This window comes from Epinephelus fuscoguttatus, linkage group LG21 (genome assembly GCF_011397635.1).
Source record: "Epinephelus fuscoguttatus linkage group LG21, E.fuscoguttatus.final_Chr_v1".
NCBI lineage: Eukaryota > Metazoa > Chordata > Actinopteri > Perciformes > Serranidae > Epinephelus > Epinephelus fuscoguttatus.
In genome coordinates, this window is record NC_064772.1 from 21,969,704 (window position 1) to 21,997,417 (window position 27,714).

The window sequence follows — 27,714 nt, forward strand, 5'->3', positions numbered from 1 at the left end:
TTGTCTGTCTCTATGTGTGAGCTAGGTTTGTCACGATACCAGAATTTCAGTAGTCGATACCAATACCAGTGAATTTCCACTATTCTCGATACTCATTCGATACCGCGATAAAAATCAAAAAACAGAATTCATGTATTTCTAAATTCACTACTTTATTAAAACTGTTTCAAACTTTGAAATAAACCCAAATAATGTAATATATTTCAGGATAAGTATAACATAACACAAGTGATGGTAAATTGAAACTCACTCACCCTGAATTCTTTAAACAAGTCAGGGTGTCTGTCTTTTAAATGTTTCCTCCTTTGGTCTGGAAACTTCGGAGGCACTGTTTGCAGACTGGTTTTTGTGAGTTTATAATTACTCCGCTTTCATCTACCTCAAATGCAAAATATCTCCACACATGACTCCTACTACCTGACTTTTCGACAAACCGAGGTGTTGTGGCTCCAGCAGCACTTGTAGAAGCCATATTTTCTGGCAAAGACGATGGAGAGCAGACGTTCTTCTTCAGTGCTCGTCCTCAGCACAGATTGACGCATGTATACTGCCCCCGTCAGTTCCGAGGTACTGACGTATTTTTTGCGTGTTGCCATCGACTTGGTACCGAAGTATCGGTTCTCATGACAACCCTAGTGTCAGCCCTGTGATAGTCCGGTGACCTGTCAAGGGTGTACCCCGCCTCCTGCCTAATATCAGCTGGGATAGGCTCCAGCCCCCCCATGACCACCAACAGGATAAGCGGTTACAGAAAATGAATGAATGAATGTACTAACTGTACCTTTTTTGCTTCTAATAAGCTAATCTTAGCATGCTAAACTTAGAGCTGATCATGGTAAAAAATTATACTTGCTAATTACTGGCTGTTAGTGATGTCATTGTAAGCATTTTGCTATGCTGCCAGTCTGACATAGAAGCCAAACCATTGAATTTCAGCCCCTGAATCTCTCGAATGATGCCATGGGGCCCCAAAATGCTTCTTCCCATAGACTTACATTGTGAAAGAGACATCTGTAAATCAGTGGGTACATTTTTTGAGCCTCACAACCCCCGTGAAATAACTAGTTTCACTATCGGAATTTGATCCATTCAGTCTGATCTTTTCAGAAGTCTAGAAGAACCGCGTATCAAATCATTCTAACCCCCATTCAAGTTAGCGGCGGGCTAAACAGGAAGTTAGCTGGATCTCTAGTGTGCTTGCTCCATGGGCCCATGGATGTGGAAGATCAGGTAATTTTATATCAGGGACATCGAAGATTTTTGGCAACTTTTATATAAATGAACTGGACCCCACCTTCTATGCTGTATCCAGTTTTCTTTATACATCCGTAGTGCTGCCTCACAGAGTTGCTAGTATAGCTGACCCATATTTTTGTGACTTACTTTGTTCCATGGCCTTGTAACTGAAAATCAGAATCTGAATTCATCAGGCATCATCAGACATTTTTGTTTAGAGATCTTAGATATGTAAATCGAGTTCCTCTTGTTAAAGAAACTGTAAAGAGAGTTTTGCCTTGACTCTTTGTCTCTAACTGATCTCATCTATTCTGGGTGTCGTGTCCTCTAGGGACATTAGGGGGCATCTCTGTCCAGAGGCATCAGAATGGATGGCTGTGATAGGCATCGAATAATTGCTGATGCTATCCGGCTATCAGGACGTAACTCGGGGCAGACAGTAAGATGGAAAACGGCAGAGCTGTAACTGAGAGGTCAGCTAATGCACTTTTGGCCAGTTGCTGCCTCTCTGCTCAAAGAGGAGACGCTGATGACCTCCTCGGATAATGATTTGATTGTGTATTTTTTGCTTTGGTGCGTGCGTCACAAGGGGGAGAGAGAGGGTGTATTTGTGAGTGCAGGTGTTCACGTCTCTAAATTGAGAGGCTGAGTTGCTTCCTGCTCCCCTACGTTTGTGTATTTGCCGACTCTGCGCACAGCCAGCAGACTACAGGAACATTAGTGAAGAGCAGACATACTCCTGACTGGGTATAATCAAAAAAAACTCCGACACACACACTCGCATACAGGAACTATTCATCCTCCAAATCCCTTACTACTTACTTTTATTTCCTTACAAAGACTATTCAGCAGTTGAAAGAGGAAAGACAGCACACAGCAGCTGTTGTTCAAATTTTAAGGTCCTAACGTGCATCATATGACATTTACTTCAAAACCTTTAGTATTTATAGCAGCTGTTTAGACTAGAAATGACTTCTATTCTCTCACAGGTGACTGCCAGTCATTCATGGCCTGACACGAAGCAATCTTACTTGGGCATTATTAAACAAAAACCATCAGGAGAGATTTATCTCATCTGTTTGCCCAGCGGACCTTTAAAACGTGTGCTTTTTGTGTCTTCTCTCTCTGGTGTTTTTCTAAGCCCCTGTTTATGACTGTCGCATTTCAGCCGGATCCATGATGTCATGAACTATCGATGTCTGTTTCTCTTTCAGGGGGCAAGAGTTCAGAATTCTGCGAAGAATCTGGGAGTGAGGGATCGCACGCCTTCATCAGTCCCAAGGTAAAACTGCAGCCACATCCTGTGTATACGAGCCGACATCAGCTTAGGGAATTAAAGAACAAGCTTTGAATGCTATAGCTCATTAACTACAATACTCTGCATTACTGCTGGCCATTTTAAAGCATAGTTCTTTGAATGATTTCCCACCCTCCAGGCAGCCATTTATTTCCATTAGTTTTACTTGGGCATTAAAATTGACTTGCAGACAGAGACAGATATGTGATGCCAAAGTTAGAATTTAGTAATACGGTTGCAAGCAGTGTTGGTGCTTTCAAGGTTTCACTGATTTGAAAACTGTAACCAAAGCACAGTTTTTAAAGCACAGACCTACTAGATGAGTTCACTTTTCAGACTACAGATGGACAGGCAATGTTTGGAATCTTGGAACCCCTCAGCTATCGGTCTGACGCTGATTTAGTGTCTAGGGGCAACGGCCAATATTTGGAGGGTTCTAGTGTAGAACATATATCCAGGGCAAAACTTCCTTTTTAGAGCACCAGCTGTTGTTCACAGTCCGATTAGCCACCTTAGACCAGTTGTTCCTAACTGGTGGGTCATGGGTCCATTCTGAATGGACCGAAAGTGACTTGTGAACGTGTTTAAAGCCCAACTTGCAGGTTGGAGACCATGGTGAATAAATGTGTAGGAAAATGATGTAGAAACTTGATTAAAACAAAAAACAAAAACATATACACACTACAGTGACTTTTGGGGTTGTTTTTGTGAGAGAATTTTGCTTCCGCATCTAAAAACCCACTAACCGGAAGTGACGTAGCGTAAGGGAGTCTGGCCGAGTTCGATTGAGTGTAACATTAATAAACATGGATCCCAGTACTAGTTTTGAGACTGAAGAGGTTGAAAATGTACATTCATATGCATATGACGGCCCACAGAATTATAACTACGAGCCTGCTAGGCGTCCAAGAGACCAGGAACAGATCAGGGTTAGGAGAAATAACGGCCACAGGAGAGAAATAGAGCTGTGGTGTGAGGAGAACCAGTGGAGAACTGGGCTGGTGTCTTGGTGAACGACCATCGTTAGCTAATGACAGCTAACGATGTCTAACGCTGTGTTCACATCACAACATTAAGTTTGCCATCACGTATTAGGTTATAACAAAGCTACCAATAGTTCTGCCAGTATTAGATAACTAATGCTACTTACCCATAACAGAAACTAATGCGCAAATATCAGCTTGTATCAGACGTATCTTGCTATGCGTGTTATAACTCTGCATTACAGTGTATTGACGTCAGCAGGGGAGAGAGGGAGAGAGAGAGAGAGAGAGAGATACGAAGATTTCCTGAAAATTTTTTGTGTGATAGGTGCTTGTGTGGGAACTGCCAGCCCATGTCCTCAGCTGTGGAGAGTATGTGCTGCAGGGAGGTGGATGCCTTCTGGGCTCTGGTGGAGAATCTGACCCCCAGACCAGACATAACATGCCTCACACTGTCCACCAACCCTCACACCGCCCGCTCCTGTCTCGCACATACCCCCGAGGCTCGGGTCTCCGTGGAGCCCGCCTCGGGTCCCGCACATACCCCCGAGGCTCTGCGGAGACCAGAGCCTGCAGGGGCGGGCGGGCTCCACCAGGAACATAATCCTCCTGTCCAAAATGAGTGCTGCACACGGCCGCGTTTTTGGTCACAGATGAAGCCGTGAAATCGCACCTCTCCACCTGCACAAAATGCACCCATGCACGAAAACTAACTCCACTCCTTTTTCTGTCCGTGGTCAGTGGACTCGATGTCCTGACAGACTCGAGTTTGTGCAACCTGCACAAACACAATAATTCAGCATAATCACAAATGGTGAAATGCACTGTTAACAACTGAAAAAATACTAACTCACAAGTTTACTACTGCTCAGACTCACTACCACCTACTACTGTGCATTGGACAGAGGCAGGGTCAAGGACACAGAGTCCCTCTCATGACGTAGTATCAGGCGATGTTGAAAAAAAAAAAGCGTTTTTAGAAGAGGAGCTAAAAAGCCACTTTTTCCTCTGAATTTGTGCCCTTGTGTAAACCATAATAAATTCTGAATTAACTTCTCATATGGTAATTTTCAGACAAGGTTATGTATATATTTTAAAAAAAATGTAACCTGCAAGTTGCACTTTAAGTTTGTAAAAAAAAAAAAAAAAAAAACACTTTATTTTGAAGTACAGTGAATTTCTGGCACATAGCTTTTATTTTGAGGTGCCATTTCCTGCTGTAGAGAGATTGACACATGGACAGCTTCTTAACGGAGAGAGCAAACTAGCTTGACAACATGGCCAAACACAAGTGTGACGCTGAATATATTAAAGTGTGTCAACCTTGAACTAATGACGAAGGAGAAATCTGGACCCTGTGGCTGGACAGGTTGGGAACCACTGTTTTAGATGCTATATACACAGTCATGATGCTCTATGAACAAATATCCTCATATGAATGAATAAAAAGCTAAATTGTCGTCACATAAAAGCTGATGGGTTTTATGGAAGCATTTGGGCCAATGCCTTCTGCTTTTTTATGCTCTCCAGATGGACTGTTTACTTGCATGCAACCAAAGCTTGCTCAAAAGTGATCGGCCATTTCTATGCAGACTACAAACTCAAACCAAACAACTTCCAATACCAAAGTCTTTTCCCATCACCACAAGATTCTGCATTCTTGTACAGGTATCTGTTTATAGAAATTAGCTCTGCGATGAACATCGCTATTTTTTTTTAGCATAGTGGTCAAGTGACTGAAGTGTGGGAAACAAGCAGTAGGGAAGACAAATAGAACGCTCTTATTTTCTTTCATCATGTATCTTTGCAGCCATAACAGTCCTGGATGTTGGCGTTTACTTGAATGCACCATGAAAGACTTTTAAAAACTGCCTCCGCCCTCAATTACTGTACCATGTGGGGATAGGATAAACCAAAAAAGAACAAATACTGAATAAGTAAAGTGGTGTAAGTGTTCCCTGAAAGTCTAAAAACTTGTGGTATACTTTTGCAAATAGTCAGCAGTGGCATAAAACTACAGTGGTTTAAATCCATGCCTCTATAAAGTTCATCTCTGTGTTGTTGTGCAGTTCAGCATTTTAGAAGTGCATGTATTTGTGCAGCACTGTAGGTCTGTGTATGTGCTTCCTGTGCAGGACTTGGGCCAAATGCTTCCATTAGAAGGGAGCTCCCTGCACTCAGTAGCCCCAAGATGAGGACGAGGACTGCCTCAGCCATTTGGCTGTGACATATAGGCTTTTGTGTGACAGGCAGCCCTTTTGAACCTTTTAGTGAAATTGACAAATACAATTAAGTAGCAGGATGATTAGTGTTGAGACATTGTGGTCGCAGAGCAAAATCGCTGCACTCTCAGCTGGTTTATGTCATAATTGTTGCAGTGTGAGCGACTGCTGCAGAATGTGGAAGTGTGCTTTGTGCATCGGGAGACACTGGCTGCTTGTTCACTGATCTGTAGATGAAAAGGACTGTAAAGTTTTAATGTGAGTTTACCCTGCAGCCATTTCTCAAGACCAAAAGATGTGAGTGGTGCAATCGGTTATTTAAACTACACAAGGCAGCAGTGCTTTATTAGGATGCAAGAAATACTGTTGATTGTACTGAAAATGGCACTGAGTTTGGAAAAACATGATCAATTATTGATAACGGAAAATAAATGTGTTGTTGTGAGTTATATTTCCTGTTCATTAAGGCAGCAGAACAGACCGTATAGTGCTTGTTTATGGACTCTATAATGGTTATAGTGGAAAAAAGAGCATGCAGGGTTTTATATTCTCTTACAAATGCAAACAACGATCTAATGCATTATTCATGTGGCATTTAAAACACCAAGCATATGGCTTCTGTACGTTTCACAAGTCAGACTTTTTAAAGCTTTAAAACCAACAACACTCAAAGGTAGAAGCTAAACTCTGAAGTCACTTTCTACTATTTGAACATAGTTAATGTTGTTTGACTTTGAAACACAAAGCTGGATGTGCGCTGCCTGCTAAGGATAATTGTTTTTCCGACGCTGACAGTTTTCTTCTCGAGACTGCAGCTTAAATTTGTGGTTACACTTCCTTTGCACCAAACAAAGACCTGTTGCCTGGGGAAGTGACATTTCTTTACAGATCACTGCTTTGTTTACACGCTATATAATAGAATGTAATTAAATGCCATTTTGCCTGCATGTTTCTGTGATCAGGTTGTACAAGCTGTGCCAGCCTCCACCCCCGGATGGTGACCCATAATGCATTGCATCCAAGAAGAAGCTGAAGTCTCGAGGAGCTCTGCGTCTTCCCTCCGCCCATGAAGGATCAACCTAATAAAAGACAGTTATTGGGTCCATTTTTATATGTCCGGAGTAGCTGCCTGAAGTGTAAATAGAATTTAAAAAACGTAAATAGTATTTTTAATACATTATATTTTTCATGATTGTACTTTATACATATTTTGATTTTTTTTCGCACAGTGCATCTGACAAGACAATGACTCAGTAAGAAAAAAACCCAGAGGATTTATAGCAGGAGAATGCAGTTAAATTAGCCCAGTGAAATGGAATGAACCCCATCAGTTCACTGTTGGCACATTATGGTCTGAAAATGATGTTTGTTTTCATGAGGGACATTTGCATTTCATGTTATTAGTTTAATTTGCATATGAAATGAGCACGATAATATTGATTACAAAGGATATTTGGCGTCGTACTGTGTTCAAATTACCCAACAGTTTGTCTGCTTCTCTTCAGCTCTGACCTCTACGCTTTATCGATTGTCTCAGTATTGGATAACCATATGAATGTGTGTTTTGTAACGCTCCTCAACGTGTTTGTGTTCACTTGTAAATATACATATGTAGTGAGTGTGAATGTGCTAAAAGAGATGACTCCCATTGTGTTTGGATTTTTACAACTGTTACATGCATGCACGTGAAGATTTTTAATGGTTTTATCAGTATTAACATGAAATAGGTTTTTGGAAGTAGAGCTATGAGATGTATTCTGTTATTTTATATCGACAGTACTCAGGATTAAAGTGTCTCCTCTGTTTTACTTATTATTGGATGTATTATTGTAGATGGACGTCTAGCTCACTACTATGCAAACACACAAGTGGTAATAAACTGCATCAGTAAGCTCCAGTTGTGTGTCCTGTGTCATCCATGCGGAATTGTTGGATTTTTGCTTTCCAAAACACTACAAAAATGACCTCATGTATACATTTATATCCGTAACCACTTCTCCACTCCACTCACCACTCAAGCACTTGGCACAGGGGCATAGATTATATTTGAGCATATTTGAGCCTTTTCTGCATTTTATGGTGTTTTAAATTTTGTCAAAATAAAAGTCTTCTGCTTCTTTTATTGTTTTATTTGGGGGACAAATGCACAGGTTCTAAATCAGGGGTGTCAAGCACACGGCCCAGGGACTAGAACCGGCTCGCCAAAGGGTCCAATTGGACCCACTAGATGACTTTGCACACCTCGTGTTGATGCACTTGTGAAGGCTGGGAGGTTTCAGGAGCAATTCAAACAGTGAGTAGATATTTTATGTAAATGCTGCCTCAGAGGCTCTTTACCCTGACCAGAGTACAGCTCTCTGAAACAACAATAAGTACCTTCTGTGCTCAGATTTAAAGATATTGGACATTGTGCAAAATACTGTCAACCAGCAGCTTCAGTACAAAAGAATCTGTATCAGACTTCCATCTTAAAACACTATGGGTGGAACCCTGCTGCTGAGGCACTGACAAAACTTGAGATTTGTAAATGGTTTGTGAGGCAGAGGATGACTTAATCTGCCTCTACCATTTTAGTAGGAGTGAAAATTATGTTGAATTTGCACATATTCTTCTCAGGATATCGCAGGCTGTTCATTATTTGTTTGGTAAATCGATAATTGTATTCAGATTTGACTTCTTTACACTACAAAAAGGGAAAAACTTGAAGTGGTTGTCATTTATAGGTGCAGTGGTTTCACTGGTCTGGCCCACTTGAGACCCAATTAGGCTGCATCTGCTAAACTAAATGAGTTTGACACACCTGTTCCGTCCCTCTAAATCCATACCTATAACTAGGCATGGTGGGAAATGTCAGCTATCCCTGCAGTATTCTAGTACAAAGCCTCGTTTTGTTGTGCTCTGCCATTTGCTGTGTATGTTATTTTTTCTCTGGCTAGGCACTAAAAAGAAAGTACAAATCTGGTGGATTAAAACAAATGCAGCAAGAGAAAAGTTTGTCTGCATCATCTGCTGCTCTTACATCGTACTTCTAATCTTTGTTGTCTTTCAATTCACCACGAGGAGGATGAAGTTTTAAAAAGAAACCGTGATATGTACTGTTTTTTGTTCTACTGTATGGAGGAATATACAAATGCACTACACAAACCACAGCAGTGACACATACATAATTAGTCATTAATAACGTTTGTTTATAAAGAAATCAGTCAGATTGTTAGATTAATGTGCTGTTCAAAGGTCCAGTGTGCAGGATATAGAGGCATCTATTGGTAGAAATGTTATACAATATTATAATCATTGTGTTTTTGTTACCTTAGAGTGAACTGAGTACAGTATATCTAGGTATGGAGCAGGTCCTCGCCTGTGGAGTCGGCCATGTTGTTTCTACAATAGCCTGCAAAGGACAAACTAAACACTAGCTAGGGCCATTTGCATTTCAGCCTTGGCTGTTATGGTTCTCCTACATGCTTGGCACACGAGACAAGTTTCAGTTCTGCAACCTCACAGCTAGATGCCACTAAATCCTACATACAAGACCTTTAAATCCACGTTACTGCAACTGTCTCTGCACCCAGGCCCTGTGGTGACATGGGCTAGACTGCTGTGTGTCTATTTTATATTTGAATTTAGACCTTGTAGTGTTGTAGACATCTGTGCCTATTTTATGATATGTTTAAGAACGTCCTACTTAGACAGAGCACCAGGCGTGTTGGCACTCAGCACCACTACAGTGACTGTAACAGCGGTGGTGCTGAACCGTTCATCAATCATGCATGTAAAGCGTGTTGTCCTTTATGCTAGGTGCTGAAATGTTTAAACATGACAAGCAACCTGTTTCCTTTATTCATTCTTCGGACAAGCATGTCTGACAAAGTGACTTTGCTGTATATTTTTGTGGACATAGACCAACACAACGTTTGTTTGTGTTCACTGATAGGAAAGCATCTATCAACTATTTTACAGTTATGATTTTTAAAGCCCAGTTCAGACCAAACATTTGCGACAAGACAAAACCATTTTAGAACATAGCAGAGAAAAGTTGCGGCAGTGTGAACTGGCCGTCTGAGCTTGACTCATGCCGGCTGATGGCATCACCTGCAACTCAGCTGGTCAAATCGCCGCCGGCTGGTTTAAGAACATAAAGCACATCATCTGTTTCAGCAGCCAACAGTCTGCCGGTCAAGTCAAAATAACCACAGATGGCATGTTTGCTTGCTGCGTGCGGCAGGTGCTTCGTCCCCACCGAACCCTCTATTTCCAGCCTCTCGGTGTGCCAGTGTCGGACGGTGGGTCGCTGCTGCTACTTGCTGTATGTGCTTATACCCCCCCACATACATACACATTCTCATTGACTTCTTAATTGGCACTGCTTACTTATATTATTCATTCACTCCTTAATTATCCGTAACCACTTATCTGGTTAGGGGTAAGGGGGTGGGGGGCTGGAGCCTATCCCAGCTGACATTGGACAAGAGGTGGGGTACACCCTGGACAGGTCACCAGACTATCACAGGGCTGACACATAGAGACAGACAACCATTCACACTCACATTCACACCTACGGACAATTTAGAGTCACCAATTAACCTAACCTTATATTATTGTGGCGTATTTATTATAAATACAGTCTGGTGCTCGTTTTATGTTTTTCGCCATTTCATCACTACTAAAATTGCAACTGTTGCCAGTATCTCGCTGTCACTATCCTCATTCATATTTTAAGAAGCTACAAATTATATTCAGCTACAAAATAAGTACAGAGTACAGAGTACAGAGTTGTTGCATAGAGATGATACACCATCTTATCTAGTTGCAGTAGTGTAAACCACCAGGATGCAGAGCGATGCGTTGCAATTAGTTGCATGATCATCTTGTCGCAAATCTTTGGTCTGAACTGGGCTTTAAATTACTTTTTCAGAGGGGCCCCTCGAGCATGCCCCGCCCCCATTGTTCTAAGAGTCTAGCTCCGCCCCTGCATTTTTTTTAATTATTATTTTTTATTCTTATTTGTTTATTTTTTTAGTGACGGTTTTACTGCTTCATTCGCAGCAAAATTAATTATAGATTTTTAAGGGAAAAAAAAAGACTTGTTGAGCTTTTAACTGTACTTCCGGTAATTAGTAAAATCATCCGCACCCACGTTAACAGCTTTCAGCGCTCGTGCGTGTGTCGTTGCGCATTTTATGAGCGTTCAGGTGGCTCATGGCTGAGCAGCAACACACTCCGGGTGCACACAGAGGGCTTGGCTGAGCCCGGCGGATAAATGGGAGTGGCGGTGGCACCGTTAACAGTGCTGGCAGCCAGTGAGCGGAAGATTTGTAATCTCTGTCACAGAGCTGCCGTGCCATTGGCTTCTACCGGGAAGCTGCCGCCAGAGAGTCAGTGAGGCGACAAACTGGGGATGGTCCCGGGCTGAGTCTCCACAATGAGCCGGGCTCAGAGCCGCCTGCTCCGCACTTGACGCGAACCGTCTCAACTTAAACGAGGCTCCGGCTTGGTGACATTTTATTATTTTTTTTAGCACATTTTCAGTCGCCGAGACGCCTCCTGAAGGACGACTGACACCGGCTCACCTCATGATTTCATCCCGCTAAAAGCTCTTGGCAAAGGCACAACAGTTTCTTCATGGCGTCTCCACAACAGTCAAGAATTCAGTCTTATCTGGAGAAGAATAAAATCGGACCCTTGTTTGAGGTGAGTGCACGAATACAACCAAGAAGTTGTTGGCTGACATTTAAAGGAGCTTTGCACCAGACTGCGTTAATCATCTTTGCCTTATAGTTGTGCTAAATGATGACAGCACATCTGCAATGTGAGCTGACACAGTGGAGTAACTGAGAATGTATTAAACTGGATAATTACTCCCATCACCTCATACACATGCGCTCTTAATGTTAAAGCTGCTATTTAAATTGAAAACCGTTTATTTGTGTTCACCCTGAAACATCCCACTGCGCTCCGGCTATGCCACACTGTAGTACACAAGCATACAGCAACATCAGCTGCTGTTTGCCCTCACATTTCCACGCTCATCCTTTAATTTGCATTTCAAAAGATGATGCTGCACCCTGCTACCGCCTGTCTCGACATTGTTACAGTTAGTTGAAGTTAGGGCCACTCACAGGAGCCAGTTGTAATTCATAATGCACAGCGGGGCAGGCTACAGAGGACACAGCCAAACTAACTACCTGCCTCTCTGTCTGTTTGTCAGTCTGTGTAAATCTGTGTGTTCATCCCCGGGTTGTCTCAGTGTGGCATCTGAAGCAACCCAGGGGAGAGCATGACTTCATCCTTTGTTTGCTATTAGATTTCTTGCTGGAAAGCAGGACCGCACAGGTGTGAGGCATAATCAGAGTCAAGATGGGAAAGGCAGACAAAACACCCCAGCTCAACTGGGATGCAGGAGATCTGTGAGTCTCGCTAAACAAGACTGACAACTGGGAGGACGACTGTATTACCATGAAATGCAAACTGGGGATCAAGTGGGATGACGTGCACAAGCAGTATTCACATGATGTGTGCAGCAAAGTGCTGATGTTTCACTTCTGGGCTTGGGCTGGATACGTACAGTAGTAACACACCAACACTGGCTGCATGTTAAGCAGATGTAAGAGCAGTAGTGAGGCTTGTTTCAGCACCGTGGACAGAGGCTCATGCCCAATATGCATTTCACCGGCAATGGAGACAGGGACTGCTCAATGAGTGTGTGTGCTCTCTCTGTTTGTTTTTCCTCCCTCCATCTTCCCCTTCCACCTGTCTCCCCCTCTGTTCCTCCTCTCAGTTTGTGTTTCCTCTTTATTTTTGGCTCTTTGGACAATTGAACAGTGTCGACTTCATGTCACAATTAAAAAAGATGAAAGCAGTGCTGAACACATTTGCTCCAAAGATCAATGAGCTCATATGATGAAGCTTTAACCTGCTGTGTGCTGCACCCTCACGTGTGTCCCTAAGATACCAAGCGGTTTTGGTCAGCCAACAAGGACGTGGATAATTGCTGAGTTGTTTACAGTGTTTAGACAGTGAATGGTGTATTGTGAGGCTGCATTGTGCAGTGTGGATTTTTCAGGCGAATCTGACAGTTTTTTGAAAGGGAGTGAAAAGAGGTGTAGTAAGAGGCGAATATAGGAAAACTCTCCCGGGTCTGCCACTCTCCTCATGAGAAAAATGATGTAGCTGCTACCTTGGTGTTGTGCTCAGAAAAGCTCAGGCCATTTCATTGTTTCCTCAAAGAAAACTCATCCATGTGCATTCAGTTGTGAAGAAACAGGATCCAGGAAGAGAGGCAGGAATACTCCTTTTAATTTTCTTTTTTGATCAGATGTGGAGAATTGGTGCGGCAGAAGTAACAATACAGCTGCTCTGCTACGCTGCTTAAACCGAACAGGAGCTTGCGGAAAGATTGATTGCCATTCACACATGAGTACAGCACTTGAAGAGAAAATGTGTCTGTTAAAGTGACACAAAACAACTTGAGAATACAAAAGAATACCATATATATATATATATATATATATATATATATATATGTATATATGTTTTTACAAAGTGTATTTCAAACGAAACAAAGCACCACTGTAAAAATATGATGATCTAAATGTTTGATTTTGGGCTGAAACTGAACCAATACTGATAATTTCAATAATGAAACAATAATAATTGGACTGCATGTATCACACTGAGAGTGTCCACAGTAAATGACATCATCTCTACAGTAAGAATAAATGGATCTGTGTGGTTTCCAAGCAGAAAAAACTTAATCTTTCACAGTATTAGTATTAGTATTATTGATTTAAAATCCTGCCTTATTCATTTATTTATTGTACAAAAACTGTCACGATAGCTACTTATGGTGGATTATATTTTGTCCCCAAAATTATTGCACTAAATAACATTATCATTTTAAGACAATTTTATGCTGCTAATATAATGATATTATAATAGCACAATGCTAGTACACACTGTCAAAGAGCAACGAACTTTTAATTTTTAAGAATATCTAAACATTTGAATTGGAATTAAAAAAAATAAATGTATGTCTTAAATAAATAAGACATAAATACATGTGTGTGTCTGTGTGCATTGCAACCAGAAATGACAGCATAGTTATTTTGTGTGTCGATTTGGCTCAGGTGCCATGAAGAAAAAACCCTTAGGTGTTGTTTCCAGGTCTTAGAATGATAGGAAAAAACCTGCTGTGGTTGGGAAGACAAACTGGTTTGATACTAAGCCAAACACCGGAGAGGACCAGTATACTGAATTTTAGCAGTTGTCACCCTTGGCTAAGCAGCAGCTCCTGAGTGGAACATTAAGACACCATGTCCTAACAGAAGATGAGCGTCTGGCTATCGTGTAGCATGGCGTAACATCGGAGTTCTCTGTCCATATTGAATCTGTTGAATATGCACTTCTTTTACCTCCGTATAAACAAACCACAGAGCTATCAGCTATGTGTTTGAGATCTGGGGTCTCATTTGTAAAACAATATGTAGGATCCATACTAAAGGCCTGTCCCAATACCCACACTTCCCCTAGAAATACACACTTGCACTTGTGCGCGTTCACGTTTAGGCTAGTGGTGTCCCAAAACAGAATTGAGGTAGTGGTTTCCAACACTTAAAACCCATCCTAGATTCCAAGGGAGCCCTGACCCATACTTACAACAAAGCGGAAGATGAAATTTCCAAGAACACCTTGCGAAGTCAGCAACTTGGCCAAGTTTTGGAAAACAATTTGTTACTGTGCAATCGGAATGTAGGCTATACAAACAACAGATGGTTGGACTAGCGTCAAACGTCAAAATATTTAAACAAATCGACTTAACCGAACAAAATCGATCAGAACTAGAAGACCTCGTAGGTGCCTCCTGTTTTCAGCATTTCTTCTCCGTCTGAATAAACATAGCACATGCCACAACACAAGTGCTGGAGCCAGCATTTTCAAACCTGAATGACTACCTGTATCTTGCATCGCTATTACGCGTGACGTATGCCTGCACGTCGGCCACGCCGATTTGCATGAAGTGGTGTCTCATTTCTTAGGGAAAGATCTCTACCCTAATATTTCTCACTTCCCTCACCAAAGGTTATCTCGCAAACGAGGGCACTCAATACCAAGTGCAAGATTTAAGAGGTAGAGATAGGATTGGGCCTAAAAATCTACGTACAGACAAAAGCCAAAAATGGCATGCGTCAAAAAAAATTGACGATTTCTACAATCAGGCTTCCACCTCACCATCTGTGTTGCCAATTTCCCGTCTCCAAAATGTTCATAAGCAGGGGTCAAAGATTCTTTCAAGTCTGGTTTTATATATCACAACTTTTGCATAAGAAGTGGCGAGCACCTCTTCCAGCCCTCGTTTTGTGTGTATACAATGTTTATAAATGAGACCCCCAGAAACTGGAGATGTAACCATTTAAAAGATGTGTGGGTAGCCTATTTGCGGTCTTCCTACATCTGTGACATCACTCTTCAAAAATGGAAAACGCACATTTTATATTGTGATATTCACTATAAAATGACATGCAATATAGCCAACAGCAAGTAGCCTAGCTTGTTATTAGTAATGGTCATTTCGTTTAACAGAAAATTTCGGCTCCCCAGTGATCTCCCTCCTGCCAGCTTCCACCTTATTTTGTTTTTTGTTGTGAAATAATAAGGTGTCATATAGATGACTCCTAATTTCAACTTAATGAATCAGCTATTACTCGTCTATTGTGGCGCTTTCAAAGCGAGTGACACACGGCGAAAGTTCAGCTCAAGATGACGCTTGCAGCTAGTTATGACACGTCTTTTGTCAGCTTCATATCTGAAATGTTATCGTAGTGGTGCAGTTTTAGTTTTCTGGAGACACTAACTCTGCCATGTCTCGTCTTGTCACCCCAAAAAACCCATGAGATCTCAGGTAAACAAACATCGCACGTGCTGCTTGTCCTCCCTCTCACCTCTCCTGAAATTTGATCCCCTTTATGTTGCCGACACCGTCCTGGGTCCAGCAGCAAATTGCACACAGCCTGTCAGACACTAGTGGCTCTGTTAGTCCTTTTATAAACATAATATAATGTTCATCAGGTTGTCATATTGCTTATTATTAGGATTAAGAGCTGTGATGTCATCAGCACAGGTTTCTGATGTAGGCTACCTTTTTAATTTGCCAGAAGGTGTCATACAGTACTTACAAATGCTAATTTAGCCGTTTAAGGTCGTACACTTGACCAGATCAGCAAAACTGGAAATCGACCCAGCTTTAGGTGACATATTTTATGTAAACAAACACAGATATAAACACAAGGGCAATATCTTATGATATATGGACATGGCACTTAAAATTTTTGCTGACCTCCGTAAGTCAGTAACGTAATTTTCATGACAGGTTTGTACATCAATACATTTAGTTTGTTGAGGAGCCTTTACAAACACAAGTATGTCATTTAGCATGTTACGGTGTTCCCTCCCTGACCTTTCTCATCTGTACCATGGGCTTCCTTACTTCCTGCTGGGTAAACACCACCGTGACGTAATCAGCGTCTTTGCCCCAAAGAATCCTTCTTCTCCATTTCTCCCAAACACTCATCACCCTCGTCACCTCTTCCTCACACCCAGCACACAGCTGCAGCATTAAACAGTCTGCGTAGCAGCAAGCAGGGGTTCATTTACTCACTCTGATGAGACACAGCTTATGATTTGCCATCAAATTGATTTTTTTCCCCCCCTCGCTAATGAAATGGTTGCTTTGCAGAGATAGCAAGCTGAGTCAACATTGACGGAATATTCTCCAAAAAAGCGAAGCAGCCTTTCATAATAATTGAAGTAATTGCACTCCAGATTATTGTCAGCCACTTGCCCGAACACCTACTCTTTTCCAATCTCTTAACAGTTGCAGTGCAGCGGGACCTTTCTCATTTTTGTGTTGCTTGAAGAATTGTAGTCAGTATGGGCATTAAAGCAAGGCCACATGTGCTGGATCCATTGTCACAGTCTGTATGATACACACAGTAAAAGTACATTGGATTTGTCATGGAAACAGTGTCACTTCAAATGTATGACAGAATCTATAACATCCTTTAATCTTTGTTTTATCAGAGAGGATCTGTAGGATCTATCTGCACCCTCCTGACATTTAAACTCGTGTACTGTAACAGGTCCAGCAGGTAGAGACAGAGCAGTCTTTGTCTTTATGAGCCGACAGTGGAAAGCCAGCTCTCATGTACCTCCCTGCTGTGATATGCCAATCATATCTGAGGCGATGTAATTGTTCTATTGGAACAGGGAACTGATGGATCATGTAAGTGTAGCCTAGACCAAAAAATGTCACCGGGTTGATCTGTAATTGGTGTAACAGTCAAATGTTGAATAATAACACTGCTTTGTGGAAGAATCGGTGTCATTGTTCATGGCCAAGTCTGACTGCAGTAGCTTGAATATAGGTCTGATAATATCTATTATTAAGTGAGTATTGGTCTCAGCTCGGGGGTTGTTATGATTACTTGCTGATATTAATGAAATACAGAGATGAGTGATAAACTGGATCTGATTTAGTAAATGCAGAATGAGAGGCATGCTCATAAAACATTAATACATCAATAATCCGTTTAATGACTATCATTTCATGCTTTTTTAAAATGTCATGTGTATATTTCTCTCTTTTATAGTTGAGAAGTGTTGTGTAGTTAACGGCCTCACATTTCCTTTCACATAGAAGAATGATCCTTATTAGTTCTGCACAGTGAGATGAACAGATTTTAAACTGATAAAGGCAAAAAAGAGCACTGGTGTTGAATCTAGAGGTATGGAATTTTGAGGCACTTTGCAGTTCAATTCCAAATCAGAGGTTGATTATAAAACGATTATAAATACATCTGGATGCATCAGAGTGTTTGATTTCTACGTATGATTTTGCTTCTTTCAGTGTGTGACTACTTGACTGAGAACTGTGCAGAATACTGCTCTTTTTTTCATGATTTTGAAACCCTAAATACTTGGTGATTTTTTTTAATCATTTAAATTTGGCTGGGTGGTTAATAATACATTTTTCTGTGGTGTGAGTCATCACATTTTTTAATACTTAAATGTTTATTAAGTTTAAGATTGTATACAACCATAAGTGTCATTTATAACAACTTACAACATTCTTTCCACAATCAGAAAGATAGAAGACAAAATATCAGCAAAAAGAGTGAAAAATAAAAGTCATATATATATATATATATATATATATATATATATGGATGCTACCCACCGGAACACCACTGCAGACAAAATAAACCCCCTCATGGCAACAGCACTTGTTGATGATAGTGGCCCCCCAGCAGGACAATGCACTACATCATGAACCCTGCTCAGAAATGACCTCAGGAACGGGAAAAAGAGCTCAAGGTGTTGACTTTGCCTCCAAATACCCCAATCCCAACCTGATTGAACATTTGTGGGACATGCTGGTACGTTAGTAAGTTCGTAACAGTAGTACTAACAAAAATATTTTTTCTCACTCCAAGCAGATAGATGATTTTTTTCCATAGCACAAATCTCTCTTATAATTTCCAACCATTATTTAAAGGTAGGGGATTCAGTCTTGTACCAATTCCTTGTTATTGCTGACTTGCTTGTGATCAATAATGTCTTGGCCAAATATCTATCATAATCCCTGGCAGTCATTTATATTTCCAAAGTAAATAACTTTGCAGTTATAAGGTATTGCATATACCAGAATTTCTCTGATTGTAACATTCACATTTCCCAGAGTTGGTGTAGCTTGTGATGCTCCCAAAAATATGTGTGTGGTTTGCCTATTTATTCCTACATATTCACCAACATGGTTGTTATGACTCAGTTGTTGTACTCTTTATTTTAGGTGTAATGAAGTAGTGGAATTACACATTTATTTTTGCTTTACCCAGACTTTAAAACATAGTGTATTTGTAATGAGCCATTACCAAAATAAATAGATGAATTTACTCTTTTCTTAATACCGTACACTTGCTCCAGAGCCAGGCGGTGCTGGTTGGATTGTGTACATCTGTGGTCACACTTAGTGATCATCACCAAAACTCAAGAAGTAGCCCATCTTAGAAATGAACATGATGCACACATTTACGCCCATTATCTTTCACCATCCAGTTGGTTCCGTTTTAGCCTTTGATAGGACAGTCAAACGTGAAGAGGGGAGAGAGAGAGGGAGTGACATGCAGCAAAGGGCCACAGGCTGGAGTCGAAACCTGGGCCGCTGCAGCAACAGCCTTGTACATGGGACGCCTGCTCTACCACTAAGCCACTGAATATGCAGCCTGCTCTTACAGAATTGTTACAGGTGATCATAATATCGAGAGTTTTGTTTTAATTTCTGATTATTGACTTTCCTCCATAGAGCATTTTCAAGAGAGAGTCATGATGCATTTAAGGATGAATTTTCCCCTTCCATCCCAGGTTTTATCTGCACTCAGTTCAGCCAATACCTTGACTTTAGGAGTAGGAATTTAAATCAGTAAGGCAGCTCTCCTCCTTCTGTTGGTGTTGCTACCTATAGTAGAGTTAAATGACTTTGCCTCTCCCTATAGATTTCTCTCCCATCCACATGGAAGAGATCTGCTCCGACCTGCTCAGCTGAGTAGTGTTTATAATCTGCTGTGCTCGGGGTCTCAGTCGTGTAGCTCTGCGGTACTGTAAAGAGGTCAGTCAGTCAGGCGTAACTTGGACACCCACACACACACATTCTGACCTATTGATCTGCTCCCTTAAGAGGTAATTTATCGGACTGGGTGTGATTGGTTTTGAGCTATTTCCACCTCCTGTAGTAGCGTAATGCTCTGTCTTCCTGTCTCAGTGAATTGATGTTATTTCCGTATGCATGTAACGAGTTTTTGTATCTTTTCCATCATTTGATCTGCTGTAATGGTAGGTTATATGGTTCATATGAGAATTTCACTGACCCGCCTCGTTGTAATGCCTGTACAGCTCGAGAAAAGGAAGAAAATTGTGAAGCAGGCATCTGGTTTTGATATATTTGTTATTCTTGACCTTTGAGGTGCATTAACAGCAACACACAAAGAGAGAGGTTCAGTTATACAACGGGAGAAATCCTTCACAGGTCTTATTACATCTACAAAAACACCTGGAAACATTTCTGTTTGACAGGGTCACTTTGTCATTGACATACCTCCCACACATCACATCAGTAATACTAACCAGCAATCTCATCTCAGCTGTAGGTCACTTTGTTATATCATTTATTTTTTATTATACCACCTTATTCCACTATTCGAGGCAGACTGTCTGCAAAATTAGGTCAGAAAAATAGTGGCAATTTGCATTATTATTTTTGCGACAGAGCTCAGTGGTGTGTTAATTACCTTACCCCTTGATTCTGACTAAGAAAAGCCAAGTCCATTGATCAAAATATCATCCATAGTGTTGCTTTTATTTATAGCATGCTCGCCTCTAATTAAAATTTAAAAAACCCCGATCAGAAAGCTGTGAAGGCATGCTAAAAGTCAATACAATCAGTTTAGAGAAAATTGATGTGAAATTTCCCATGGTGCTCTGTTACGTCACCATGTGGAAATTGAGAGGAGGCCTTTCACTTTTGTCGTCTCTGGGGGACGGTAGATTTCATATTTAGACACCAACACCATCAAAATTCAGAGGAGCAGGTTTGTGATTAGTTTAACTCTAAACAAAACAGAGCCACAGTCTTTGTCCAAGCAATTACAGCACGTTTTTTTCTTTTCATCCTCCAGATATCACCTATTTGTTTGGTCCTCAAGGTTGATGACTTGATATGGCAGACGTCTGGTCGTGCACGGGTTAACACCACTCCCCTTCAGGCACAGTTAGAGTAATTACTGCAAGACAGGCAGCCTAAGGCCAGGTTGGTCCCGAGGGAGTACAGGAAGGGGCGAACAGGGAAGGCAAAGGATATCTTGGAGATCAGGCAGCGAGACGATGAGTGAAGCCCAATATGAGGAAGATTTAGAGCATGCAGCGTGCGGCGGTGGGGGCAGGGAGTGCGTACGGGAAACAGAAAGAGAAAGGGAGAGAGAGTACTGTGGCTGTGGTGCATGCTAATAAAGTTATCATGTCCACTTACAGCCCGAGGATGCTGAGGGCTGACTGCTGCGTGTAATTGATAGTCATGCTGGTGGTGTGGCAGAGCTGATCATCTGATACAAAGAACCTTGACACTTAGTTTGTTCATCTGGTGACTAATGAGTGTATGTGTGTGTGTCTGTTTGTCCAGAGAGGGATTAATGTGTGTCTGTGCACATAAGTATGACTAAAGGTCCCCTTTTAACTCAGTTTCAGTCTAAGTGATGGGGGACAAAATCCACATTCCTCATTCTGTGCTTTCTGAACTTCAGTTGTAGCTAATGTAAGGTCTGGGCGGTCTGGGGTAGACAAATCAAGCAGTTATCCTCCAAAGTCACAGTCTTTTTGGCATGAAATTTCTCTTTGTGCTTCCCTGGACAGTGTTTCCATACATTTTTACACAGAATGAGAACTGTGGATTTTTCCCCCATGTCTATTGAAAGGGCTTTAGGGGGACATCTCTGCACAGCCAGAGCCTTTTGCAATGTTGTTAAAGATGTACACCTATCCTCAAAAGTACAGCTCGACCCCCAAATCAAAAATACATATTTTCCCTCTTACCTGTAGTGTTATTTATTAATGTGGATTGTTTTGGTGTGAGGTCCTGCAGAGTGTTGGACATATCTGCCGTAGAGATGTCTGCCTTCTCTTCAATATAATAGAAGTAGATGGCACTCAGCTTGTGGTGCTCAAAGCACCAAAAAATACATTTGAAAACTCAGCAGTGATGTCTCTTCCAGAAATCACGACCTGGTTACTCAAGATAATCCACAGACCTTGTTGTGAGCAGATTCATGTAGAACCCATTTTCCGTCTACCAAACTACACCTGCCAATCATATCACCACACACTAAGGGTAGTTATTCTTCATTGTCATTACCATTAGGTTTGAAGCACTCAATAATTCACTGTCCAAACTAGGGATGTTCCTGGCAACTAATTTCCCTGTTGACTAAGGGAAAATATTAATTCAGACTAGTCGACGACTCAAAAAAGAGGAAAACACTCAGAAAACAGTCAAAGTTTAACACAATTTATTGCTAAGTATTTGAAACATTGTCCCAAAAAATATTGTGTGCATCAAGAGCCCTTTGAAGCCTTTAATCACAATCTTCAACAACCATGTTGGGTTTTAAATGCCGCTGAAGTACGAGACTTTGTGCCGAATGTGAACATGAACATTCAGGCTCAGCATACTGCATAAACTTCCTGAAGCTTTTACCTTCAACAAAGTTAAATGGAAGCATATCTTAAGAGGTCATTGTCGTGATGAGCTGCGTTATCTTCTCAGACGGGGCAGGATCACAACATCTCCGGGTGAACAATGTCAATAGAGTGCCGAAGTCACACCCCTTCCGGTAGAGCTCATGGGACCTTAGATCGGAGGTCAAGAAAGTCATACTTTGTGGTAAAACTGTTGAGATATAAGCTTTTTAATTAGAAAGACTACACAGAGTACACAGGAGGAGGTCGCGTATGTGACGTCATAGCTTTCGCTCGCTTCCTGCAGCTTGGCCTCCCCGCTGAAATTCCACTGTTTTATGATTAATCGATTTATGATTGAAGACTTCCTTGACCTTAAAATTTATGTTTTAAATTCATATATATTCACATATTTGGATTTCATGTCACAACTCAAACGGGACCAAAAGATAATATTTCTCTCCTCATTCACTGGCATTCATATTTTTTCCAGTCTAAGGTCCCGTGAGCTTCACCGGAAGGGGCGTGACTTTGGCACTCTATTTGATCTGAGTGTGGCTAGCACCACAAGCAGCAGCAGCCTACATGCTTCCCTGTTTTCATTTTCTGGATCAAAGTACTACCAAACTGCGCTGGTTTTGCGAGAGGACATCTCTCCAATTTTCCACTGTGCTGTTTTAAAACTTGGTATCTTGGTAAAATCTGTATCCATCACTAGTGGCGGGCCTTGTACATGAATAAAACACTAATTGGTTCAACCAGTTAATACTTCTGGTGCCGACTAGCGAGGGGGCAGACGTTTAATTGTTTAATCGCATGCATCCCTAGTCCAAACCAGCTGAGCTTTAACTGACTTTATACTGATATTTTTCAGTCATTCATGCATTTTCAGTAGTCTCGCTCACCAGGCCTTTGTCAAGAAAAGAAAGGTCTGGCTGGGCAGACTCTCACTTTAAGATTGGAGAAAAAAACGCCCCGGCTGCTTGTATTTCTTTCAACCAATCACAATCGTTCTGGTCGGTGCCACAGCAACGGTGTGCTTGCAAAAATATTGCCGGGGGGAAACAGGTTTTGGTGTAACACGGCAACAAAAATATCGCCTACAGGACGCGAACCGTGGCAGAAAAATGGCTACATCCCCGCAAGATCAAACACCGCAAAAGTTAGTAAAGGACGTGTTGAAAACGGTTGAAAACTGCTACACAGCCAGAGGTGGTAGGGCGGGACTTCAGCGGGTGGCTCGATCCGCCCAATGAGAGGCTGATCTATGCAGCGAACGTCCATCCACTCAGACTACATTTTCGATAACCGCTTATCCTGTCACGGGACGTGGGTGTGCTGGAGCCTAACCCAGCTGACATTGGGTGATAGGCGTGGTACACCCTGGACAGGTCACCAGACTATCACAGGACTGACACACACAGACATCCATTTACGCTTTGAAATGTGGGAGAAGCCAGAGTACCCAGAGAAAATATGCTGATACTGGGAGAACATGCAAACTCTGCACAATATACACAATGTAAGAAAATAGTCCAGTAAGAAACCCTTAAATGGAAGTGTGTGACGATATTTATTGAGGTAAAGAGAAGGTACAGAAGAGAAAATGAAAGATGGGCCCCATCAACGTGATGCATCTTCATCAGGCCCAGGCACATATAAGATAGATGATAGGAAAGGATCAGCCGAGACGCAGTTGGTGGTGGAGTACAGCCCGCAGGAAAATGATGGAAACTGTCGATTGCATCTCCAGGAACATCCTGAAGGTCATGGCGGTGATAGGGAAGTCACAGAATTGCAATGATATTTATAGAACAGCATCCGAGTGGCGTTTGGCCCCAAAGATCATGGGTTAGATATGTAGGGAAGCAGAAGTGACAGAAGTGAAGAGCAAGAAGTAGCTTCCTGGAAAATGTGCTTGTTCAGAACAAAAAACTATTCCAAGCTATCCCTATCCTCCTGTAAATGACCAAACTGTGCTCAATATTTTGTCTGTAAATTGATTAGTTGACTAAAAGTGAGCCAGTCCACCATTACTCATGCTCACAGTACCTCCAGAGAAATGACACAGGCCGTTTTCTGACTGCTGCAAAACATGGAAAGAAGTGCTGGAAATGGACTTTGAGGCTGTGCTGCATTTACTTGTATTTCTTGTGTGTATCAGTGGGGCAGATAAAAGCATCTCTTCTGATGAGTATTATCTGGTAGTGCCAGCCTGGTCAGGTGACATTGCCTCTCCCACAGTCTCCTCTTCCGCATGATCTCTTCTGTTCTTGTCTGCCTGCTTATTCAAGGTCTGGATCTCTTCCAGTGGCATCGCTCTCTTTCCCTCTCTCTCTGTCTCTCTCTCTACTCATCTTCACCTAAACTGTCTCATCACATCATTCTCCTTTTTCCAATAATGACCTCTTTTGCTATATGAAGCCCATCTGACAGACGCAGACGTGACCTTAAATACCCTGATATGACTTTGCATTCCCACATTTCATTGACAAACAGCAGGTAAATCAATGGTCGTCTGTGGCCTCTAGTATAGGCGGCAGGGACAGGGAGCCCTCTTGGGAGTCTTGGAAGAGCTGTTGCTGCATTTCAATTTTTTTTTTTTTTTTTTTTACACAAGGACAAGTCTGAAGAAAAGATGTCAGGTTTTATAGCTGATCACAGCCCCAGCCTCTGAGCTGCTGTGTTGATTGATTTTAGTGCAGAATATTCTGCAGGTAAAAAATGATTTTTAATCAAGCAAACATGATTGTAAATGCATGCGGGATATTGCAGCAATAGTCTGTGTGTATCCTCACTCACACGTCTCAGTAGACTGTAATGGGTACGCTGCCCCCCCAGGGCCGCACACATCATAGAAAGCCGGCTTGTGTTGTGTGCCGGTGGCTCAGTGTCTCCTCACATCCAGACATCCATAGCTCAAACAGTTCACCAGGAAGCTGCAACAGCTGAGGTGGAAATTCAACAGCTCCAGGGTTGACAAAAAAGAAAGGAAGGTTGCTTACATCACAGAGCTTATGTTGCTGTATCAACTCTGTCAATATCTTTTTTTCTTCCCAACTTTTGGGTGACACTCAAGCACTCTTCTTTGTCATGCCGCCTTTGTTTCCCACAAGAGAAATGTCTCTTTTAACTTTCACAGAAAGGTAAGTGTCCAGGGTTAGGAGTAAAGGACCACCCTGTGAGGCTGGGAGGATTTGTTCTACTGATAAGGACACTTGAGCAGGGTCTCCGTGGATTTCTCCCGGTGTCCTACACTGAACGACCTTCTAAACTTTCCTTTTTTCAGCTCCTTTCAACTTTCAATTTGGGGAGTTTGTTTAGGTTGCAGGGATGCAGGGAGCATCCGTGAGTATCACGATTGTCATTGTCCCCGGAGGGAGTCCTTGAGAGCTTCCAAGGACACGGGTGTATCTTGGCCAGCTGACAGCTTGTCAATTACCGCCACCTCACCAAACTGCCAGGGGCACAGAGATATCTCGCCCCGACCACAGATCTGCACAGATATGAACTGTATGTCTCGGTTGCTGACGCCACCTGTTGGCCTGCTTCCTGTTCTCTGACGCAGCAGCTGAAACTGTCTGCCTCGCTTTACCTCCCTCACAAACAAACATGTTTCGCTGATCCAAGTCACTTGAAGCCAAATAGCATTAAAGTCTGCTTATATATAGAAATGTTGACCCAAATTTGAGTCTACATCTTACTACAGAAAATATGATTACCCTTCAAACAGAATGGGCTCATCAAACATGACTCATGTTATTTAAAGCATCTCATTACCATAGAGAGTGAAGGTGTCAGATATGGTTACCTAGTTCTGCTGTATGTGTGACACATAATGTATGCATATCCGCCATGCGTACACGGTGGGACCTGTTACTTCCGTACATGTCTCTTTGCCTTTTTATGATGTTATTGGAGATGGTGAAGGACGCGCAAAAGGTACACGGGTGCATCGGCTCATTCAGCACAAACTCATTCAGCTCATGCAAAATGCTCTACAGGCTGTGCAATCAATATATGTTGGCACACAAGTGTTTTACAGTACAGACGTGGGTAGACTGCAGATGCACCCACACGTGCTGCCATTTCTCCAGCATTCTATGCTATCTGTCCATCTGTCTTTGCCACAGTTTGCTTCATGCATCCAACTCCTGCCTGCGCCACTCTCTCTACATGCCTGTGTGTGTGATTTCCACTGGGAAACACAATCATGAAAATCACCTCTCTGCAGTCATCTATAAAAAGAACTGCACATCCTTCGCTTTACCCCATGCCCATAAAAAACTATTAAGACTTGGAAACCCTGCAGTACTTAACAGGGTTCTGCTAGTTTGGCTTCCTGTGTAATCTACCAAATTACAGCCTTCATTTATAGACCTCCTGTTGGTAGGTTAGTTAAATTACCCACAGGAGCTACTAAGCAGTAATTACAACTTTTTACATCTTAGCATCGTTAGTGGTTTATAATTGTTTGTCACAGGCCACAGAAATCCGTCGTAGTTGTGAGCAGAGATACTTTGCCAAACTCATAGCGTGCTGTATGTTCTCTTCCAGTACTCTCTCATATTTCTCAGAAATGGCTTCGTTGTTCTCTTGTACATCACTTCAGCTTTATCTCCCGCCGGGAGAGGAGCAGCTGAGGTTCTCCAGTCTTTTTCAGGCCTGCAGTCTGCAGAGAAACATTACAGCACACTCCCTGTTTTTCCATTCACATGCTGTTCGCTGCCAGAGCTGCTGTAGACACTGGGACCGGGCAGGAACGTCCCCCGGACCAATTACCTGATTAGCTTTCGGAGCACACACAGGACAGCCAAGGCTAGCCAGCTACAACACACACGGAGGCTGCGTCCATGTAGCGCTCTCCGCCCCCTGAAACACACACATGCAGATACATGAGCATGTCAACAAGGGCAAAGCAGCCACCAAAGCACAGAGCTACATGCTCCTGCTTAGCTGCACATACATATGTATAGAGTGATGTGCTTGTCACACAGAAACACACACACAGTAACGCTTGTACTCATGCGCACACACACTCATTTTATCCATACATTACTGCCAGTATACTGCAGTGCACTAATGACTTTCTTTGCTTCTCTGCAGCAGCCGTCCTGGAGTCAGCCTCTGCTGCTCCTGCTGGCTTTAAGTGGTCAAACAGAGTTCATTCTCCATCATGCCAGCACACACAAACATGTGCTCATCGCTCTACATCAGCTTCAGGGAGACAGTTATTCCCTACAGCTGTAATAAAATAACACATGCCAAAAGTAGCTTTTGGTATTCTGTAGGAAAACATCATTTCTTTTCACATTACATTTATATTTTTACCTGGTGTGTTGTTAAGTTGATTGTTATGGACGTGTGCCTGAGCTGGCAAAGCATGGAGCTAGGATATAACTGATTAGTCATGACATGATTGGCGCATTCAATGCTAAATTCCCATCGTGCGTTTGACAGATTATCTCTACCCTCAGCACCTGTTACTGTGACTCCCTGTGTGTTTTCCTTCTCTTCCACCTTCTGCCGTACTCTTCTCTCATCAGTCCAATTGGGAGTCAGTCGTATGAACAATGTCAGTACCTCCTTTGATGAATCATCTCACAGTATAAATGACTTTCTCATTACTTTACCTTTCACATCCTCTTTAATTACTCTCCAGTGATAACCAGATTGTCAAGTTATTAATATTTAGGGA

The 27,714-nt window shown here is 42.1% G+C and overlaps 2 protein-coding genes across 2 annotated transcripts in view; both read left to right on the forward strand.

Moving 5' to 3' along the window:
• Nucleotides 1-7,778, forward strand: part of prex2 (phosphatidylinositol-3,4,5-trisphosphate-dependent Rac exchange factor 2) — a 126,020-nt gene extending 118,242 nt beyond the window's left edge. Inside the window, exons 40-41 of the mRNA XM_049565244.1 lie at nucleotides 2,451-2,518; nucleotides 6,701-7,778. Of these exons, the coding sequence (XP_049421201.1) occupies nucleotides 2,451-2,518; nucleotides 6,701-6,746 (114 nt within the window). The 3' untranslated portion in view covers nucleotides 6,747-7,778. The remainder of the gene's footprint in view (nucleotides 1-2,450; nucleotides 2,519-6,700) is intronic.
• Nucleotides 7,779-10,876: 3,098 nt separating this feature from the next.
• Nucleotides 10,877-27,714, forward strand: part of lg21h8orf34 (linkage group 21 C8orf34 homolog) — an 83,530-nt gene continuing 66,692 nt past the window's right edge. Inside the window, exon 1 of the mRNA XM_049565255.1 lies at nucleotides 10,877-11,429. Coding sequence (XP_049421212.1) covers nucleotides 11,361-11,429 — 69 coding nt within the window. The 5' untranslated portion in view covers nucleotides 10,877-11,360. The remainder of the gene's footprint in view (nucleotides 11,430-27,714) is intronic.